At 38.8% G+C, this 16,644-nt stretch overlaps 1 protein-coding gene across 6 annotated transcripts in view; it reads left to right on the top strand.

Annotated features, from left to right (window-relative positions):
* The window catches only part of SATB1 (SATB homeobox 1), a 99,607-nt gene extending 83,577 nt beyond the window's left edge, over positions 1-16,030 (top strand). For 5 of the 6 annotated variants that reach the window (XM_067737384.1, XM_067737386.1, XM_067737383.1 and 2 more), the window contains exons 10-11: positions 11,724-11,927; positions 14,303-16,030. In XM_067737384.1, coding sequence (XP_067593485.1) covers positions 11,724-11,927; positions 14,303-14,800 — 702 coding nt within the window. In that variant the 3' untranslated portion in view covers positions 14,801-16,030. Of the gene's footprint in view, positions 1-11,723; positions 11,928-12,516; positions 12,628-14,302 lie in introns of all 6 variants that reach the window. The other variant, XM_067737388.1, reaches the window with a different exon arrangement.
* Positions 16,031-16,644: the final 614 nt, after the last annotated feature.

A 16,644-nucleotide genomic window follows, 5' to 3' on the forward strand; every position in this document is an offset into this window, starting at 1 on the left:
GTGTTACTTTATCAGCAAAATCATAAGCAACTTGGGAGCTTGTAATGACCCTGCCCGTTTGATTGTTCTTCTAAGATATGAGTCCCATAACTTTTACAATCCCGAATTGCCTTCCCCTGGTTTTAAAAATTCTTTTGTTATCTCTCCTAGAATATCATAGAGGGAAGATTTAAATTTTTAATTCCCAGCCCCTCAATATGCATAATGGAAAGTATAGCTCATCTGAGGAGATATCTGCAATATTGAAAAGTTTTATATAAATCAATTAAAAATGCAGTGGCAGAAATATTTGTTTAAATTAAACTGACAATAGATTATTTTTGTCAGCAGACAAACCAGTGTATCGAGGCAATCATAACCTAAAAATTATTCATTTTATAGGTTCATATTTTTATAGTTTTTTTTTTGCACATGGCATATACAGATATTCAGCAACAGTTTTTCTTAGTGATCATCATAACTTTGAAGAGAAGAATAAATATTGTAAATTTTTCATAGTGACTTAAGAATGCAACATGATAAGAAATTTGCTTCATAATATTACAGTATAAGCACATATTTATTGGGTCAGGGGATTTGGGAAAAGGTAAGTTTCCCAGGAAGCTTCTGCTTTAAACAGTCTAATGTATTTGCCTTTGATAGAAGCCTTTAATAGTGCTTCTCTGCCTCTTACACCTACTAGGCTCAGCTCGCTTTGAATCTTATTCCTTTGAAATGCAACGTTATTATGAATGTAAGTTGTTGGACTTTGCTACAGTACACAATGCCCTCAGGAATTGTAGAGGTGTATACAGTTTTTTGCCACTAACTAAATGTCCCAGACTGTGCCGTTTTTGTATTTTCCTCTGATCCCCCAGCTTACTGCTGCTTCAGTGTTGCAGGAAATCTTTTGCTATATTTTTACACTCACTCATTCAAGTGTGAGCCTTAAAGCGTCTCCAAGCCCCTTGGGTGAAGGAAAGTGTGGAGTATGCTGTTCAGGGGGCTCTTTGCATTGACATTTGTTTATGATAAATGTAACTCAGGTAACAGAGATGGGGGTGGATTGGAATAAAGAAACCCATCAGCCTTAGTTCGTGGAAGAAATGCTGAGGGCCTGAACCAGAGCAGTAGGAATGGAAAAGAAGGAACAAATTCAAGACACCTTCTGAAGGAGTAGAATTGACAGGAATTCATGATTGTTCGCTTATGGAGGAAGCAAAGAAGAAAAGTCATATTTTTAAATTGAAGCCATTTGCTGTTTTTTTTTTATTATTAAAAAACAGTACTAGCCAAACTAGAAAAAAAAAATTTAATGCAAGCATAAAGGAGGAAAGAACTAACCATAATCCTAATTAAGTAGCGATAACCTGATTTATGTTCTTTGCATACACACATACGTGTATGTGTGTATGCATGTATGTATACATATCACATATGTATACACATATACGTGTGTGCACATGTGTGTGTATATATATGCCTTTCATTCATTCATATGCTATACCCACCTGTTAATTCCCTATTGAGGTATATTCAAGTTGTATTCAACTTTTGCTGTCACAGATAATGCTAATGTGAACATTATTATGGTTAAATATTTGTATACATCTTTATTATTTCCTTATGATTAATTCTCAGAAGTAGAATTATTGGATCAGAAAAGGCATTTGTGTTTTAAAGGAAATTGCTAGTCATTTCTACATTCAAACATTTCCACCTTGCGCTTCAGAAAGTATATACCAATTTATACTTCAAATCACAGCCTTTCAGCCCAGGTGACTGGGTGAGTGGTGATGCTGTTAATTGAGTATATATAGGCAGAGCCTCGTTTGTGGGAGGAAGATAGTGGGTTCAGGTTGGGATGTGGTAGCTGAATTATTTTCATTATCTCCCTAGATATCTCACATTCCTTTGCATTATCTTTGTGATAATGACAAAATAATAAAAATAATAACAGCTGACATTCATCATACTGTTACTGTGCGCCAAGCCCCTTGCGTGAATTATCTCACTAATTCTTACAACACTGTGAGTGGTGGTAACATTACCCCCATTTTACAGAGGAGAAAATTGAGGTCTAGAGAACTCAAGGAACTTGACCAAGGTTACAGGGCTAGTCAGTAGTAGAATAGGTGTTAAAATGAAAATCCAGGCTTTCTTAACAAATAGATCTTAGAAGCACATTATAAAGACGAGACAAAGTCACAGTGATTAAGTTGCATCCTCAAGAAAGTATGGTAAAAAGCAATGACGAAAGAATGGATTCCAAAGCAACTAGTCTACCTATTTTTCCTAGCATATTGCTAATTCATCTTTTTTTTTTTTCATTATTCTTCCCACTCTAAATATTGCCCATTCTTAAAAGCCAAACCAACATGACTTTACATCAACAAAGACTTCCTTGACCACCCCAGTGGATCTCTTCTTCCTCTCCTCTTGGTTCCCACTGGATGTCTGCCCCTCACTGACCTTCACCGCATACTGCTTTGCTCTGGTAGTTATTTTTGAATGTCGCCTCTTCCCGAATGTACTGTGAGCCATTTAAGGGAAATGCTTTTGGTTAAGTCCATCAGACCCTTTTGTAGTTATCACGGACCAGGCACTGGGCTAAACGTATCCTGTTTCATTTGTACCAGCCACAGTCTTGTGAGATGAGTACCATTATCATCTGCACTTTGTAGAGGAAGATCTGGGGCTCAGAGAGGTAATTTGCTCAAGGTTGCATACATAAATGCCTATAACAGGATGTAACCCTTAACTGGTATACTGAGGTGGTTGAGAGTAACTGGAAGGACCGTTAGTATTCGGGTGGGCAGAAAAAAAGGGGAGAGCGCTTTCCTGTTCAAGGGAATAGTATAGGGAATGAGAGTAGAATGTGGGGAAATGGGCAACAGTTAATAAATGGTCCGATGAATTAGGACCTAAGTGTGATTGAAGGAACCTTCAGTGATCTCTAGGGAGGATGACCTTTTTCTCTGTCTTGGGAAGCTTTGAAGGTCATTTTGAGCACTGGGATAACCTTGGGTAGTTTGAAAGCAAAGACCAGAGCAGTGGTTTTCATCCCAGCCTCCCTTTCCAAGGGCATCTCAAAGAGGACTAAGGGGATTCAAGAAAGCTTAATTAAACCTGTGTATTTACCTATCAGGAAGTTCCACAGACCAAGTCAAGCATCGTATTTATTTGCTTCTTGTAGGGATCACAACTCTCTATGATAACCCTTGTTTTCTCATTCTTCCCCAAAGCTCTAGTCATCATTGGTATACACTTTCCTCTAAGTTAAGAGAGGAAGAGGAGTGATTACTTAAAGGCTGTTTTGTTCAGAAATTAAGATAATTGTCCATTGGACATAATTAAAAAGAGTGTTTGGTACCTAAGAGCATCATTCAAGGAAAATGTACCCCAGCGCTGACAAGTCAGTGGTGGGCAGAATGGAAAGGAGAAGACGATTCTTTATGGTAGAAACAGAGGTGAAAATTGATGCAAGTATTACAGCATGAACCTTAGGGATATGGTGTTTTCTGTCTTTTAATGACACCTTGCTATGAAGAGTGAGGAGAGAATAAGAACTTAAGATTTTTTTTTTAAACAAACAGATGCGGTATTTTATTTTTTTGGATTTTTTTAAACTGAAGTATAGTTAATTTACAATGTTGTGTTTCAAGTGTACAGCACAGTGTTCAGTTTAATATCAATATATCTATTCTTTTTTCAGATTTTTTTCCATTATAGGTTATTACAAGATATTAAGTATAGTTCCCTGTGCTATACAGTAGGTCCTTGTTGGTTATCTATTTTGTATATAGTAGTGTGTCCATGTTAATCTCAAACTCCTAATTTACCCTTCCCCTCCCTTAAGATTTTTAAGACAGAGAGTATAAATGTTAAACAAGAGCCAAACCATATCACTGAAACTTATGTAATGTCAAAAATACATCCTGGATTGAGAGGGAAAAACAAATTCTTTTTCAAAGTCTGTATTCAAGTATCAGACAGGTAAGCCAGATTTTTATTTGTTTCATTTAAACTTTGAAGAAACCATCCTGAAAGCAGCTTTGAAGCCTATGAAAAAATAATCTTTAAATTAGATATCTTCCAAATATACTTTTTTTAAAGTAAAATGAAGGCTTTCTTTGGAAATTCTCTGCTTCAGTCGAATGAAGAGATTATCTTCATGACAGCTAGTTTAATATGTTGTCTAGAATTTCATAGTTTTATCTTCAGTCCTTTTTCTCCTCAGATTCTTCTTGAAAATACTCTTTAAAACTTTCCTGACAGTCTTAAGTGAGAACCATCTTTATGTTTTTATCTACCCTGGCCATCTTATAATCTTGTTACGGACCAAACAATCTATAGGAAAAGAAACAAAACACCATATTTACGTGTTCCCTCAAGTCAGTGGCTTTGAGAAGGTAAAAAAGAGGTGAACAGTCAAACCACAGAAAACAAATGATGTCTTTTTTTTTTTTTTTGGCTTGGTTAAATTTTAAGCAAAATTGAAAAAGAAAAATCATTTACCAGTGGTTCTGAATATTCCTTCTAAATTCACTGACTTTTAATGTGAGCTTCCCCTAGATTGTAGAAACACTTCTTTTCGCAAATGCCAAACCTCCAGAAACTCTGCTAGATGCGCTTAACCTCTTAAAGACAAAGTGGCAAAAATTTACTCAAGTGGGAAATTTATGGGTAGCCATTTTATTTCCTATTACTACCGCAGTATGGAAACCCGCGGATTTTTGGCTAAGATATTGAGTCCCTTAAATAAACTATAGAGTCTGGAGAGAGTTTAAAACAGTAACAGTTTAGACATTTAAAATAGTAATAATTTAAAAAACTAGTATGATTGGGGTTTTTTCCCCCCAGCAAAAATACAAGCATCAGAAACCACACCTTGAAAATAAAATATATTTGGGAATACACACCCGTATACATATGTTCCATTTAAGTAGGTTTCTTTTTAAAGCCCATCTTTGAATAAAGTGAGTATAATGTGCTACTTTTTGAATGGCAGATGCATTTATTGCTGCGCCTCTGTTCAGATTTATTTCCCATGTTTTCTTGAATCCAACCAATGTTAGCAGGAGAAAGTTACTTGTAGTGCCTGCTGAAATTCTCTTTACACAAAGTAGATATTAGTAAACTGGGAAGGAAGATCCATGTATTTCCTGCTAATTCCATAGAGAACATGTATCTTTATTAATGTTAATGGTGGGGACCTCTCATTATGTTATAGAATAATCTGCTTTAGCAAAGGTTTTTCTCCTCAAGAACTTCATAACATTTAAAGGTTAATATGTTAGGTAAAGAACAATATCTTAAGATAAGCGTTTTTATTACAGGACATGATGGGATGGTTTTTATTAAATTATATGATGATTTGAATGGGGAGAAAAAAGTGCATCGCTTCTTTGCCCTCAACTTTAATGCCTTTAATCAAATAATGACCTTCTGGAAAATAGTTAATTTTCAGCATTTGGAAAGATCAATACCACTTTGCCACCAAAAAATGGCCCAGACGATGAAATCTGATGTATTTAAAGTATCATTTCACCCTTTTAACCTAGTAAATAATTGAAAATGCTTTCAGTAGTGCTTTGCCGCTGTTTTGTTTCTCACTGTTCAAAGTGTTAGGATTGTTCTTGAAAAAAAAGGTTTAAAGTTGGTGTGTGAAGGAAAGATGCAGGCCTCACACCCAGAAGTGGGATTGTACCCCCATCAGGCCTTGTGTGTCTCTGCATTAGGGGCATGGAAGAAGTAATATGTTTTAATACTATATTTGAGGCAGAGTGTATATAAAGCACAAAAAGGGTGGAAATGGAACCCTTCTGGAACATTCAAGGGGTGGTTTAAAACATCATTAGTCACTTTGCATCTTTTGTGATATCTTTCAACCTTTATGTTGGGGTAAAAGATTCAGTAGTTCCGACAATTAGAACCCATTTCCCCCCCCACCCCAGCTTATAGAACATTGATATGAAATTACCCATGAGCACAGATAACTTTGTAAATTTAAAAAAAAAAAAATTGCCCTCTCTTAGCATGTTTGTGGGCAAATTAAAAACTGTCTTCATTAGCATAAGTAACAGATTCTTTTAAAAGTAGAAAATTATTTGCTGAATGATAAATTGCTAGCTCTCTAGTTAGTCGTTGTTGAAAATGTACTCATTCGAAATGCCTGGTGTAGTAGTTTAGTCTACAATACTGAAATTTTTTTGTGTGAGAAGTACTATTTAACGGATTATGTACTTAATCCTATTCCTACTACTTGCTAAACTGTAATTCATGCTTTCCACTAGAATGTTTGTATCAAATGCCTCCCTATTTAGATTGATTTCTTTTAATATCATATATTATTATACTATATGCCCCAGAGATTGGAACAAAATACTTCTGCAAATAACACATGAAAGATGAGGGTAAGGGGTGGGAGAATAAATACAGACTCTGAAATGTTTTGCTTTTTAGAACTCAAATTACCCATTCTGGTTTTTTTTTTTTTTAATGTTTTTTCCTTCTTAGTTGCAGGGAGAATTATTTGTCATTTTTCTTTCTCTTTTTATAGCTCTTGGGTTTAAAATGTATATGTACGTAACAATCATATATACATATCTGTATATTGTATTAAGTGACTCTGTTTTTTCTCTCAGAGAACACTGAAGTCTCTTTTCCCCTGGAAAACTAGTTGTGTTACGTGCTCCCAGCTCTGTCACAGACCAGGCCTTGTAAGGGTTCTCCTCTTATGTGTGTGAGGCTTCCTAGGTACAATAAATTCATTCGTGAAACGAGGTTGCTTTCCTGACTCAGTTAAAAATCACTGTGCACCCCTTATCTGTTAAAATGATAGAAGCAGCAAATTGACTTGAATTAACTGTTCTAAAAAGAGTGGAGTGGAAATCAGAGATTGAGTTTGGGTGGAAATTAAGCAGCTGAGAGATGAAGGTGCCAGGATTTTTATTTCAATGTGGTACAACAAGATTCTGTCGGTTAAAGCACATCATTAGAATATTGAGTTTAGAACTGCTAATTTTTCCTTTAAAATGAGCATACAGTCATGTGTTTCATGGACCATGATAAATTGCCATTGTGTTGTCATTGAGTTTGTTTTGCTTTTTTTCAGTAGTGGTTTGGCAGTCGTTCTGCATTTTCTCTTTTCCTTTTTCTCCCCCTCTGATCTTCCATGTCTTTCATAGATTCCCTAACCAAAACCAGTCCAAAGAATGTTATTGATTTCATACAGTCTGAGGTTTAACATCTTTACCATTTTCTTGCTTACAGTGGCAAGACATTTACAGATGGTTCTTGGTTCCTATAAAGTACATAACAGTATTTCCTTTGTGGCAGATGGATTCAAGACTTTTAGTTCTCAATAAATGTAGGTTTACAATACATAACTTTACAGGATTTGTGTTGTATATAACAGGTTTGAACATATTATCTCAGAATTCATCTGCATGGCATTTTCAGCTTGTTCAGGGTCCATGCCAGTTTTTTTAAGTAATAGGGGAAGTGCTGTGATTGATAGCAACAGCTCAAGGCGTGATTTTGAATAGAAACAAAGGGTTTAGAACAGAAGGTGTCAAATTAAACTTTGTCAGTTTGAAAAGTAGGAACATCCTGAAAGTTTTACTTATTTATTTACATGTGGCTACTGTTTATATTTTGCCCTCTTTATATTCAGCGTAATGTTGCTTGGCAAATTTACTACATTTAAAGTTTAGGTTGTTCCTTGTGCCATTTTAGTTTTCTGAGAATAGATCATTCTTATTATTTTAAGGCTGTTAGTCTCCTGTCTTTTCTACTGTTCAGAACAGTTGTGATCTAATTTTAATTGTCAGAGCAATTCCCTACCCCCGCCTAGGGTCTTATGATATTTTAAGTCCCAGAGACCTGGCTTAAAAGGTAATTATGTTCACATTTTGCAACAAAGTGCAGCACCTTATTCACCTCCTCCACCCAGTAAATCTATGCATGTATCATTTAAAAAAACCAATCTAGTACATAGGGAAATCATTATTTTTATTTGTTACATATTACCAGTATTCTGACATATCGTCTTTATTTGCCCTAACAATATGGCTTATGGAGAAGCGACCTAGGAAAAGGTATTGGGGAATTGGAAAGCATTTGGTTTTTTTCGTCACTTTCTGCAAAACATAGATCAGATTACTGTCATCATTAATAGAGTCTCGATCGATAGGATTTGAGGGCGTCAGAATATTCCGACGTGTTTAAATGGTATCATAATAAATTGATCTTCTTTTTGCCAGTGTGAATTGGGAATGAGCCAGTTGATTTCTCTGCTGACAAAGAACTAGCCTGTCAGAATATCTGTTTTCCGTTATTTGTTGAGGGCGACGCACAGCACACCGCTCCTCCCCCCATTTTTGTTTTTTGGAATACCCTTGTAGAACTAACAGTTCCCAGCTGCATGCACCGTTAAATATTTTTCTAAGAAGCATATGATTTCAGTCTCTTAAAATCATCAGGGCTCTTGAAAGGCTAGCGGAGACATGCTTCAGATTTATAATTCATCACATTATTTTTAGATAAGGAATTAGAAGTATTATTTAAGGGCAGAGGTTAATAGCAAACTACTGGAAATGTTACTGTTAGTCATGCGCAATTAATAAAAATAAGAATCCGTCTCATAAGTATAGAGACAAAGAAGTGACAATAAGAGCAAAATATTTGTTGAATGAGTCAGGGCTCTTTTTCTGAAATATTTGTGAAACCAGCATGAGTGTGATTGTTTAGGAATTAACTATCATTATTAGCCGTTTTAAAAGAACTAATGATTTTCTTTTCCAAAGAACATCTGTGATCCACATGTTTGTTTTTTGTTCACATATATGCAAGTGCTAACTGATCTCTGTGTTACTTTTAAAAGTTTCTAAAAGGATTCGAGAAATTATTGGAGTTCTTCAGCTTTCTCTGAGAAGATTTTCTTACATGAATCGTTCTTAATTTAACTTTTAGCAATTTTTAGTTACAAGCATTTATTGCTAAAAAAAAAAAAAGACATGCTCAATGTTAAGCACTTATTGCAATAGTATAATTCTAGCTAAGTAAAGGAAAAAAAAAACTGTTCTGTTCTTGATGAACCTTCTAACATCTCTTGAATGGTAAATAAAATTGTAGCAATTTGCTGTGTTTAGGCATGGCGGCCTGTCAATTGCCATAGCTGAAGAATGGAGACAGGGGTTGGGGGGGGGGGTGATCTTAACCATAGTTAATATTCAAGCCTTCAGGAAGACAGATCTAAAACCTGCCCTGCATCAAAACATAGAGGTAAAGTGTAAAGAAATAGCTTAGATGTAGGAAAATATAAAATATTTTCATGGCTTAATCGAGAGAGCAAATATTTGTCAGTAAGAGCTAAATAAATATCTCTGGGGCACCATATGCAAGTGGGTCTCAAATATTTCAAATACTCAAATACAGTTTTGTAGTTAATGTTCTATTCACATAAATAGAGCTAAAATGTGACATGTCACCATATGATTCCAGAAAGAAGCATAGAACTGCCATGGTTAGAAGAGAAGCACGTTCAGTGACACTGTCATCACAATTACTTTTATTTTTTATTGAGCTAATATTCTTTCAGGTAAATCTTCAGTTTACTGTCTGTTCTCTTAGCCTGGAATTATGCATTCAGTAGCATCAAATGAGTACATGATTACATGACCGTCTGTAGGTTAATTATTTGTTTAATTAAACAACGTGTTGAATGGAGAATCAAAGGCCTCTTAGTTAGGGTTAAGGCTAGTAGATGTCATGAGGTTTAGCAGCTGTCACCCTTGACTGGGTGGTAGGTGTGCCTTGGGAAGCTAGTGTTATCAGTCTCCATCTTTCCTTTTAAAATATTTCAAATAGGCCATTTCAGGGAGAATAGGCCTTGCTTCTTCCCACTGTATATTACAGTTAGAAGAGAATTTCCCCAGTGGTTCAGTTTGAGAAGGAAAGGAAAGTCACACCATTTTCTGATGTCACCCAGAAGTAACAACAACAAAAAAGCAACTCCCTTTGGCCAGTTTTAAAAATCAGATACTAAACTGTACTCTTTCCATTCCCATCCAACTAATTTACTTAGAATTTCCAAGAAACCCCTTTGTCTTAGGTCGAATTCCCTAAAACAGAGGCTAAGGTAGGGAATCAGGGATTCATGATTTGGTGGTGAGGGACCCGGCCGGCATTCAGGAGGAGAAGAAAGTGGAAGGGGTCAGGAAAGAATGTGGTCTCAGGTAAAGTCCATATTGATGAGGAAAGGCAATAAGAAGGTTGGGGAGGGCCATCTCTGGCCATCTCTAAAGGGTAGAGTGAGTCGTCACTGTGGGGCAAGAGGGTGGGTCAGCCAGTCACTGGCCACCCCAGGGTGAAGGGGCTAGTGAGGGGTGGAGTAAGCATCCGGGCATCTCCAGGAGCGATGGCTCCAAGACATTTGTCCAGAAAAGAGTATGGTTATAGGCCGACAACAGGCAGCACGGCAGCTGGGGCTGGTTGCCTTGGCTGGTGAAGGGGGTGTGGGTGGGACCTCTTCCCTCTTCCTGTCCACCCCATTGCAATCCACCCCATTGCTTAGTGTCCATCATGGCGGCCAAGATAAAGAAGGTTTGAGATGATGATTAGAGAATGTGAGACATGAGAATGTGAGACAGCGTACTCTCTTGGACCACTCGGTTCTTGAGAATCTGAGGATCAGAAACTGGGCCTTAGGAGGCATCAGAGAGGTTCAGGTTTTGGCATTCGCTGGACATTTCCTTGTCTCTTAGCCCAGGAATTCTATTAAAATGCTCACTTGATGAACCATGTGTGTACATAGCAGCAGGGAGGACTCCGAGGTGTCTTTCTGGAAAGTTCTATCTTGGAGAATTCTTCTAATGCTCATTCTAAATACAGTGCCTTACCTTGGACGACATTCTTGCTCACATAACTGCACACGTCCTTTCTCTCTCTTTCCTACACACTCACACACACACACATGTTCACATAGGGTTGCCTTTCTAATACAAAAATTATAAACTTAGGGAATCCTTTTAGAAAACAAAATTATTCTAAAAGCCTGTCCTAGCCCTTCTTAAATACCTTCAGAACCTCAGATGGCCACTCATCTGACAGGAAGCACACTCAGCCTTGCTTTTCTCCTCTGACACATTCTGCAGACTCCATGGTAAATGGGTCTTGCCCTTGGAGTCTGAAAAATAGGACCCTCCTTTAAGATGCAAATCTGAATGTGTATTAGAAACAGAGCCTGCTTCCGCGATAGCCACAGGTTAAAAAACAGGTTAAAAAAAATTTTTTTTACCAGATTGGGGTGTTTGTATTTTATTTTATTTTTATTAATTATTTATTTTTATTTGCGTTGGGTCTTCGTTGCTGCACGTGGGCTTTCTCTAGCTGCGGCGAGCGGGGTACTCTTTGTTGCGGTGCTCGGGCTTCTCATTACGGTGGCTTCTCTTGTGGAGCACGGGCTCTAGGCGCGCGGGCTTCAGTAGTCGTGGCGCACGGGCTTAGTTGCTCCGCAGCATGTGAGATCTTCCGGGGCTCTAACCCGTGTCCCCTGCATTGGCAGGCGGATTCTTAACCACTGTGCCACCAGGGAAAGTCCTGGAGTGTTTTTAGCTTGTGAAAAAAGTTAACTTCACAGGGTCCTTCCTTTTTACCTCCTAATGGAAAATGTCAGCCGACCCCCCTTCACCTCCCCCTGCCATCAGCCTGAACTGACCTGTTATGCCCTTGTCTCTAAGGGGTGGCTGTGTGAGCTATTACGCTGGAAAGAAGATCCTTCTCCAGAAAACAGGACCCTGTGGGAGAACCTCTCCATGATCCGAAGGTTCCTCAGTCTCCCTCAGCCTGAACGTGATGCCATTTATGAACAGGAGAGCAACGCGGTGCATCACCATGGCGACCGGCCGCCCCACATCATCCACGTGCCCGCAGAGCAGATTCAGGTTCGTTTACCTTGGCCAATTCAATGTAACGCTCAGTAAATAGAGGTTTAAACTTAGCAGGGAAACGAGCATTTCTCTTCTTTCCACCAGTCTAAACATAGGCTTCTGAGCAAGAGATAACAATACACTGCCATCTCACTCAGGGGGAGAAAAGGAAAATGAACACAACGTTTTCCAACATGTGTATTGTGTTCCTCTCCTTTCATCTCCCCTCCCCCAAAGCGGTGGAACCCCCTTCTACACTTATTTGGCAAGTCTGTCTTTGTTAGAATTGGGTTGTTTTGTTGTGTGAGAGCTTGAAGAATTTTGTTGTCGCTTTTGAAAAAATCAGAATTTTTAGAACGCCACCTCTTTTTTAATGAGTACCAATACTGTCCCCGAGGAAAGGCATGACTGCTGTTTCTGTACAGGAAGTTAATTGGATCACAACTGTATACCTTGGATTCTGTCCAAAAGAGAGGAGGGGAGGGAAACTAAATTGGCTTCTGGCTTCTGACTCCCTGGCCCTGCCTTCACTTTGTAGCTCTATCCTCACAGCCTTAGGGAGCACAGGTTAGGGGTGAGTCACGTTTGTCTGTCTTTCCTTTAGAGCCCCTCTCCCAAGACCCCTGGGAAAGGAGAGTCTAGAGGCGTTTTCTTGCCAGGCCTGCCAACCCCTGCGCCGTGGCGCGGTGCTGCTCCGCAGGTGAGCCAGGCACAAGTCAACCTCTATGCCAGCAAGAGAGGGACACACAGAGAGGGTGGTGCCAAGACCTGCTCTCTTGGTCAGGATGCTCAACCTTGCAAAGGCCATGCTAACCGTGGCATTGGCCGAAGATCCCTGTGCCGGCAGAGTCAGCCTCGGGCTCAGCTTGTCACATCCCACGACCTGTCTCCACTCATCCACTGAGTGGATCCACTAAATTCATCCTTAGTGAATTCAGATTGGGAAGCTCTGGGTCCAGGTCGTTGTTGGCCTCCATTGCTTAGGAAGTGTGTTGAAATTGAACTTGAGCTGTACAAATTATTTGTGTTAAATCTAAGGGGACGCTTTTAGCTTTCCCCTTTCAGGGAAAATGCCATTGCCTTCCGGAGTCCTAAAATGCTATGCTCTCTTTGTTGAATCACCTGTATATTATTTCTTGGTATTGCTATTGGGGGGAGGGGCCACGGGAAGGGGAGGAATACACACACATGCACATATGTACACAATAATAGCGTTATGCATCCACTAAGGGAAAAAAACCTTTGACTATAAAAGTTAAATTGAAAAAGAGAATCCCTTAGGATATCAAGCACTAAAATAATCGTGAAAGCCTGAAAAACTTACTGTTTAGCAAAAACAAAAACAAAAAAGATATGTGTTAAGTTAAAAAAATAGTACTTGTTTGAAAATGTAAATTGTTTTTAATAAAATTGCTTCTTAGGAGGATTAAGGAAATGCCTAGGGCACAGTACAAATGTTCTAGAATTTTGGGCTTCCTCGGGTTGATTTGCCTTGCTAAGAATCTTGGATATGGAGTGTATATATTATGTGCATGTGTCACACGTTTGTTATGTATGATTGTGTATGGAAATTACAGCACATATACAGATACTAATTATGAAAAAGTGTATACACTAAATTTAAATCCTAATCACATATGAGTTTAGTATAGATAAAACAATTTGCTAGCCGTTGTGGGATGGATGGAACCTTTATTTGTTGGTAAGAAAAAAACTTGCAGTGTCAGCCCAGTGCAATTTTGTAAGAAATCTGTGTGTCTGTTAGATTGAAACTGCCTAGTAGGACATTCACACGTGAGAATCTCAAAAACCCTTTGGATTCACAAGGGCTGTGCTGCAGAAGACCAGAGGCTTACCCATTTTATTTGCAACGAAAATAAGACTTTGTATGCGTATGCTTGCTCAACGTTTTACCCATCCAATGAAATGGGACAAAACACTCATTTCCTTCCCCACGTCTCCACAGCTCACCTTTCGAAAATGCCTTTGAAATCCTTACTTCCCAATCTTCATTTAAAATCTTTGTCAATTATTGATATCATAATTTGCTTTGCTGTCTTCGCCTCTGATGCGTATCCTTCTGGTGAAGTTTATGGCTCACATTTTCAGAGCGCCGAGTTCCGGCCACCGTGAGCTAGCCTAACCTCTGATGAGGAAGCCCAGGAGCCCCCCCAAGCCCTCTTAATTCCACCCTTTCTGGTGATCATTTTGATTTTCTTCCTAGTACTGTGGACCATTTAGCTGGCTTGCCTTTCCGCCCAGGATCCCTGTCCCCGTCCCGGTCCAGGCCAGGTGCATGTGGGATCCCTGACCATGTGCTCGCTCGTTGGGAGGCCGCATGCGCAGTGGCCAAGAACGCCGCTGACCCTGTGCTTGTTTCTTTCCTGCAGCAGCCGCAGGCGCAGCCGCAGCCGGCGCCGCCCCCCGCGCAGGCGCAGGTGCAGCAGCCTCCGGCCGGGCCCCGGCTACCCCCGCGGCAGCCCACCGTGGCCGCGCCCGCCGAGGCGGAGGACGAGAGCCGGCAGAAGGTGCGGCCGCGGACCAAGATCTCGGTGGAGGCGCTGGGCATCCTGCAGAGTTTCATTCAGGACGTGGGCCTGTACCCGGACGAGGAGGCCATCCAGACTCTGTCCGCTCAGCTGGACCTGCCCAAGTACACCATCATCAAATTCTTTCAGAACCAGCGGTACTATCTCAAACATCACGGCAAGCTGAAGGACAACTCGGGCCTGGAGGTGGACGTGGCCGAGTACAAGGAAGAGGAGTTGCTTAAGGATTTGGAGGAGAGTGTCCAAGACAAAAATGCTAACACCCTTTTCTCGGTGAAACTAGAAGACGAGCTGGCGGTGGAAGGGAACACAGACATTAACGCCGACGTCAAAGACTGAGATGAAAGTCGTCTTTTCCTCCATCAGCACCAGTGAAATTGACTAACGACACGGAAGGTCCACCCCGTACTCGCTCAGCAAACCTTGTTGTCCATTGTTTGGCCAATGAATCTTCAGAAACTTGCACAAACAGGAAAGTCGAGAAAGGATGATACAGACTGCACTAAGCGTTTTGCTCTCTTTTACAAACTGCTTGGCAGCCCCAGGTGAAGCATCGGATTGTTTGGTATTAAAAATGAAAATTTGTGTTCACGGAACACACCCAGGTGTGTACCCCGTAAGCATGATACCAGTGATTTTTTTTTTTTAATTATTATTCTGGAGCCTCAAACAAGCATTATAACTTCTGTGATTATTATTTCCTTCCTTTAATTATTTCTGTAACACTTCACACTGATCTTTGGAAACTCGCCCCTCGTTTAAAAAAAAAAAGAAAAAAAGAGTTTGTTACTCTATCGTATGTTACAAAAGAACTATAGACTGTGGAATGCAGTTTAAAGATGACATATGCCAACAAATGCCTTGTATTATATGGCACTGCCGTAATTCAAATTTGTTTTTATTTTGGAAATAAAAGTTCACTGTAATTTTTTTTTCATTCTCATTGTTACATGATTTTTTAAAAAATGAAAATGTGAAACACAGTTTAGTCCTCATTATTTATTTGTAGATCCTGCAGCATCATGTTGTAATTAATTTTTTGGAAGTTTCCGTTAAATGTAAAATTGCTTCTCTTGTTACCATACTGATTCTTTTCTATTTATAAATGTATTTTGATGGGCAGTAAAACAAAGTGTCTTAAAAGTTTTAAATAGATAAAATGTGCTTTACACAGTTGCCTATAAAAAGTGCTCTATGTTATCCAAGCAATTCATACTATAAGCTTCACTCTTATTGTTGTATGCAATTTTTACTATCATGCAAATAAGCTTAGGTAAATAAAACTAATAGATCACCTTAGAAAATTATGCAATTAATGTGAAAATAATTGATGTTTGCAATGTGTCTTCCTTTGGTTTACAATCAATTTTAAAGCTACATCTGTATAAAATTTCTGTATAAAGGTGTTATTTCTTTTTTATGAGTTTATGGCTATGAAAACACCAGCTATTTTGTTACAGCTGGCTGTTTTTATAAGTGTATCACAATTTTCTTTATGCAGAAATGTTCTGATTAGGAGTGGTTATTGACTGTAACTACACAATTAAAATTGTTTGTATGGTATGACAATGGTAGGGTTTGTCTGCTTATGTGAAGTAACTTACAGAGTCCAAGACGGCCCTCTAATTTAGATGCATGTTAATACTTTCTTGATATTTTGCAGATCTGAAAAAGAGCAATTGAAAAGTCACTTGAAACACTGTATATTTAAATCACAAACACATGCTCACTTTTTGAGTTTAACAATGAAGACGATAACCTGTTTTTGGTTAATATATTAAACAGAGATAGGAGGATGGTCAAAAGACTCGCCAACAAAGACATCAATTCAGTCTCTAGCAGATAGGTGCTTAGAATGGATTCATCTGCATTTACTTCACAATACTTCCATCATGGCGACACTTTTTCTAAGCTGATGTATGAATATTTTTAAAGGCCATTAATAGTAACATAAGTAGGGGAAAAAATGGACCGTCTGTTTAAAAACTCCTTAGTAAGCAATGTATTTTTTTTAAGTTGTAAATGGAATATAACTTAATAACTCTGAGCTTATTTGGGTGTGTATTGTCATAACTATAAGACCTCCGTGAAGAAAATAAGAATAACATGCCTGGAATTGAAACACGCACTTCAAAATTCTTGCAACATGAAACTCAGTAAACTCCAAGATATAAAGTGAGGCG

Source organism: Pseudorca crassidens, chromosome 5 (genome assembly GCF_039906515.1).
Source record: "Pseudorca crassidens isolate mPseCra1 chromosome 5, mPseCra1.hap1, whole genome shotgun sequence".
NCBI classification, from domain to species: domain Eukaryota; kingdom Metazoa; phylum Chordata; class Mammalia; order Artiodactyla; family Delphinidae; genus Pseudorca; species Pseudorca crassidens.